The sequence below is a fragment of the Phanerochaete carnosa genome (assembly GCF_000300595.1).
Source record: "Phanerochaete carnosa HHB-10118-sp unplaced genomic scaffold PHACAscaffold_234, whole genome shotgun sequence".
Lineage (NCBI taxonomy): Eukaryota > Fungi > Basidiomycota > Agaricomycetes > Polyporales > Phanerochaetaceae > Phanerochaete > Phanerochaete carnosa.
The window spans coordinates 1-5,503 of NW_006767861.1; the positions used below are offsets into that span (position 1 = coordinate 1).

Genomic DNA, 5,503 nt, shown 5'->3' on the forward strand with positions numbered 1-5,503 from the left:
CCCTGCAGCAGCCGGGGTTTACGACCGCGTGGGTTTCCTGGGACCGAATCCCACGGCGTCGTCCGCCCCTGACGTAGACTCATGGTTAGAACTCGGTTTCGACAGGAGTCTTGTAACACTGGGGCACTGGTAGAATTTGATTCATTCTTCATTACCGTGCTGACAATGGATAGAACAGTGTATGGACTCTGCAGCACCTTCCCTATATTATACGTGTAACGACGCTCTACTTAGATTACATATTTGCTACAGTAGTTTATATTTCGCGTGTCAATATTAATATTAAAGTACCCATCTTCGACACTGTACTCGGATCCGGATTCAAGATTTCCGGCGCTCAGTTTTGTTTCGTTCCAGCCTTCACTATGCCAGCCACATTCATCTCAGGCACCCATATCATCCTGGCTGACGCAAGCTCCGTCGACATTGTGATGCGGCCGTTTGCTACTTGCCAGCCAGAGCGCTGACTGCGTGCACCGGAGGCAAGTGCTTGCTCTCTGAATGAGACCTCAATGTTGTCCTCACGATCCAGCGTGGCAGTGGGTTTGGGAATTGATACCCATGACTCTGACTACGATTACGCACGAACGGCATCAAACTCGTATCATCCACGCCCTCATATCCGTACCCTGGACAACAAGGCTCGTGTGCACAAGAGGACGCTAACAGGACCAAGGGCCCCGCGGCATGCTCAAGCTCGGGTTTCGCGGTACCCCAGCGCACACGTTCAGGGCTCCGTACAGCCATTTCCCCCATCTCTTACGTTCGATTACGCCCAATCCCGACCCTTGCAAGGGCTGAGTGTCCCCAACACGGCCGGATCCCTTGTGTCGCTGGCGCAGCCCGAGCTATCACGGAACCAAAGTCAGGAAGGCGTTCTGGACCCAACCATGCCTCGAGAGTGCAGTACATCAGCGGACCAACAGCGACGAGCATCCATCGGCAGCTATTCGGACCCTTCGGATGGCGGCGCGCTGCCCCGAGATGTAACTCTCCTCAGTTTTGGGGGGTCACACGCCCGCAGTGCCGTGGAGCTGAAGGCCCTGCTTGGCGACTCCCATGCCCGTCTCAAATCTGGCGCAGCCATTGTGCCGGAACATACACGCCATTCGCCGGACAAGAGGGCACAGAAGGAGCATGCGGTCGCTTACGAACAGGCCAAGCCGCGCGCGCGCTCGAGGTCGATATCGTGCTGGAGAGCAATGTATGCGTGCAAGGCGGGTACCTTCGTGGGCATATCAAAGTTCGTGTACGGAAGCGGTCGAGAAAGGAGGGTCTTATCTTTCTTTCCGAAGGCAAGATACGTGTCGTCGGATATGAAGTTGTCGCAAGCGAAGACGCGCACCATACTTTCTATCACTGCGGTGCGCCCTTATCCGCGGTAACTGATGCATCGCCGAACCTCTACACGTCCGCCCCCGACGATGAAGGCTTCGCTCCTGCAGTCGAGGGCCTACATGTCATGCCGTTTGCCTTCAAGCTCCCAACCGATAGTTCTTTTGGGGTCCCGAAAGGCGTCTTGACCATTGGCGGTGGGGCATTGGTTCGTTATATTGCTATGGTGTAAGTCATTGTCTCCATTCCATTCCATTTCGCTTCGCTCATTTATTGGCCATGTACGTAGTTCAATGAAGGTTAAGGATGCTGCGACGGGGAAGCGGTCCATAGCTCATTTTTATCGTCAATGCGAAGTCTGGCCATGCCTCGACTCGACTACCGTCCTGCAATCGGCCGCTCGACCTCTCCAGGCTAGTACTGCTAAGAGCCTAGCACTGCTGGGCAACTCGTCGAAAGTTAGGCTCAACGCTCAAATGCATCGCCTGTACTGGGCAGCGGGTTCACGATGCCCGGTCAACCTACATGTCGGGAACGAGTCAAAGAAGACGATTAAGGGCCTCATCTTGACTCTTGTACGGACCGTCACCGTCTTCCGGCCGCGACCTGCCCTTAGTGCCGGCGATGACCGAGACTTGGATGCGTGCCAAACGGCTACGACACATAAGGTCGTCTCTGAGTCTGCACTTGAGATATGCGCAGGCGTTGCCAGAGGCCACGCCAGTGCCAAGGGCTGGTGGACAGGCGTTCCTCCAGGACGCGAATTCGACTTCATTCATTACATCCAACTTCCGGTGAGCCTTTATCCGCTTGGCTTGGCAGGCGTCGCGGCCATACTCACGCACCTTGACAAGGCCGACGCACTATCCATTACTCGATCGCGCCTCTTAGAAGTCGAGTACTCCGTCCGTGTCACGATTAGTGCAGGCTCGCTGTCACCAGACGTCTCCGTCACATTGCCTATCCGCATTTTCAATTTCATCTCCATCGACCCGCCTCCCAGCGCAGGTCTGCTCTCCGCTACTGGTGCATACATCAAGTCTTCTCAGTCCTTCTGCTCCCACACGACAGAAGGCCCGCCCCTCTCGAGCACAAGTATCGCCGCCCAAGCATCGAACAAATTGCTTTCTGTCACTCCGGTAGAGGAAGAACCTGAGGATGACATATCGTTGCCACCATATCCGACTAGCCGCGCCGGATCGCTACGCGTGACGAACCCGGACCGTCTGAGCTCTGAGCTGCCCCATCCACCAATCCGCAGTGAAAAGTCCGAGTGCAGTGTGTATTCCACGGCAGGTTCTGCGGGCGACATCAGTGATATGGACATTCTGGCAAGACCGCCGAAGAAGCTTGGGAACTTGGATCTCAAACACGACGCCGGCTCTGATGACGAGATCGAAGCTGTTCTGCATTCCGCAAAGGTGGGCAGGAGACGGTCCCGCACCTCCCACGGAGATCCAGCACGAAACTCGAGAAGAGCTCCGAAGGGTGGATCACGAACCACCGACAGCGATCCCGAGGATGTCGTCCCGAGTCCCGGGAAGACGCCGCGCATGGAAGGCGTCGGCGCAGGCATGACCTCCTTTGCGTCGCGAGTGCAGGAGAAGAAACGCGCCATGGCTCTGGCGCGGATACAAGAGCGCGCTCGACCGAGTTACGTACCAGGTTTACCGGGTCGCACCGCAGTATCTGCGTTCTTCCCGATCTCGTCGGCCTCTGCGGACGAAGGGGAGCACACGCCTCGTGTGGGTTATTCGAGCGTGCGAGACTGCCGCCGCCCGGCGTTGGAGTCGTCGGACGATTCGACAGATTATTCGTCGGCCGAGCCCATGAGTGACCGCCGGATCAAACGACAGCCTTCCCAACGCTCGCAACACAGCTCTCGACAACTCCCTCGCCCGCCTGCGATATCTCCGGTCCACGAACTAGACAACCAGCCGGTCTCGAGCTCCGGTTCGCGCATCCTTCCTACACCCTCCTCCGTTTCTGGTCTGCCAGCTCCGACAGCCATTCCCCCAGTGCCGCCTATCCCTGCTCATCTGCTTGTGTTATGTGCACGTAGCCCCAGCCGTGACCCGGACCCCTTGAGAGCAGCTATCGTTCGCCCTCCACGTTCGCCGCTGCGTCCACTCTTACGAGGGGCAGATAGTTCTACCTCATCAGACAGCGGAAGCGGTGTCAAAGGCCGGATTGCCACTTTGGAGCAACGATGCAAGGACTCGGTCGAAAGCGGTTACATGTAGTGCTGGAAGTATAAGTCAAGTATGCGACATCTTGTCATTCTACACTCGGCTTATGCATGTGTATATTCTACAAGAGGCTATTGTGTTTTACAGCGCGATCTGTCTGATAATGTTAGCATTTCTAGTTGATGACAACGCCACCATTGACGTGAAGGACTTGTCCGCTGCAAAGCAATCAGCACTTCAATTGGCGTAATGCAGCAAGTGATGTATACCTGATGTAGCCGGAGTCCGCGGAGGCAAGGAACACGAAACAAGTGGCAATTTCAACAGGCTGTCCGGCACGCTTCATAGGAACACTTGCACCGAAGGTCTTGATGCTGTCGTCCGTCATTGTAGCGGGGCTGGACAGCGACCGTAGGTAACGTGTCGTTAGCATAATCAACTGAGTGCTTACATTAGCGGGGTCCAAATAGGCCCAGGGGCAACGGCATTGCACCTGATACCCTTCTCTCCGACAATCTGGTTGCTGAGGGCCCTCATAAAGGCGATGATGGCGCCCTTGGTAGCCGTGTAGTCCAAAAGCTCCGGGTGGCCGACAGCCATGTTGATGGAGCCGTTAAAATTGATGCTCGGGTACGGGCTCTTTTCAAGATACGGAATTGAAGCCTTGACGATGTAGAAGAATGAATGGATGTTGGTGTCGAAAGTGCGAACCCATTGCTCGCTAGGCAGTTCCGTGATATCTGTCACGGCATTTTGGTTTCCGTGATTTAGGACACTGCACGGAGCGTTTCAAGTGAGCATATACGTAAAGGTCGTATCGTAAATGTACTGACAGGATGTCCAGCTTCCCATTATGAGCTTCAGCGTGCTGAGACACGAGTTGTCTGCAGAGCACTTCTTCGCGAAGGTCGGAGATGACGGTCGCAACTTTACGCTTACCACCCGTCTTTTCGTGGATGCAGCGCTCTACGTCCTTGAGCTCATCCTTTTCCTTCTCAGTAGCATGAAGGGTAAGGTCGGCACCCTCGAGTGCTAGACGCGTTACAGCATCAGCCAACGCGTCCGCCGTCCACTCAAAAAGCGCGCATATACCCACCGAAAAGAATAGCAACAGCCCTGCCGATACCACTATCGGAGCCAGTGATGATCGCAGTGCGACCCTCTAGCTTTCCTGCTGCCTTGTACGGCTTCCCATCGGGAGTGATGTCGTCAATGGGTGCGGGGCTGAGTTTCTGTTGGAGACCGGGGGTGTCATCCTGCCTCTGGTACGGGACCTTGTAGCCGGGCTTGAACTGCTCTGGGACGTTCGACATGGCGTGAATGTGGTTTGGGAGAGCAGAATTCTGGCGTCGTGCAAGCCATTATATATCCCTGGCTCTGCCTCTGCTTCTGCAGTGTGGCTCTCGACGAAGAAGTTGGCGCGTGACGTCAGACGTGCAGCAAGAGCGTCACCGCGTCTGTCACTGCTCGCCACGTGGGAACTCGCTTGACTTCCTTCGACAATGTCTCTCCTCTCCCTCCCGCCAGTCCCGCCAGAGCTCAAGACCGTCACTCCATTCCTGCAACGCGCGGAAGAACTCAAGACAAAGGACCCGGTCATTGCCTACTGGTGTATGTCCGAGACCTTTCTCTCGTCGTCCGAGGTATTCACGGCCCCCACATAGGTGCCTACTATGCTGCGCAAGCCGGTATCTCTCACAAGCTCAAGGACAATGCCGCTCGCATGTTTTTGCTGCACCTGCTTGAGACTCTCGAGAAGATGAAGGCCGATATCGGCCAGAACGATGTCATTGACGACGAGTCGGTGAGCAGTGCTTACGTCGAGAACTTTGCGCTGCGCGTTTTCGCGGCTGCGGATGGCGAGGATCGCAAGGGGAACGCAACACGGTGCGCAGTATTCTAGTCATTGTGCGACAGCCTGACGTTAAACTTTACTCAATTCTCAAGAACGACTGCAAAGAAGTCCTCGCGGCAGCAAA

The 5,503-nt window shown here is 55.6% G+C and overlaps 2 protein-coding genes across 2 annotated transcripts; one reads left to right on the forward strand and one right to left on the reverse strand.

Annotated features, from left to right (window-relative positions):
- Positions 1-2,173: 2,173 nt before the first annotated feature.
- PHACADRAFT_214639 (uncharacterized protein) lies at positions 2,174-4,926 on the reverse strand. The gene is made up of 5 exons (XM_007402553.1): positions 4,621-4,926; positions 4,358-4,556; positions 3,976-4,299; positions 3,794-3,922; positions 2,174-3,742 (listed from the first exon to the last, which is right to left on the reverse strand). Exons 1-5 carry the CDS (start codon positions 4,835-4,837, stop codon positions 3,700-3,702), a joined length of 912 nt encoding a protein of 303 aa, XP_007402615.1. The 5' UTR covers positions 4,838-4,926; the 3' UTR covers positions 2,174-3,699.
- A 69-nt stretch (positions 4,927-4,995) lies between these two features.
- On the forward strand, positions 4,996-5,427 carry PHACADRAFT_214640 (uncharacterized protein; the record flags this gene model as incomplete). The annotated part of the gene is made up of 2 exons (XM_007402554.1): positions 4,996-5,135; positions 5,189-5,427. The coding sequence occupies exons 1-2, from the start codon at positions 5,027-5,029 to the stop codon at positions 5,425-5,427; spliced, it is 348 nt and encodes a 115-aa protein (XP_007402616.1). The 5' UTR covers positions 4,996-5,026.
- Between the last annotated feature and the right edge of the window lie 76 nt (positions 5,428-5,503).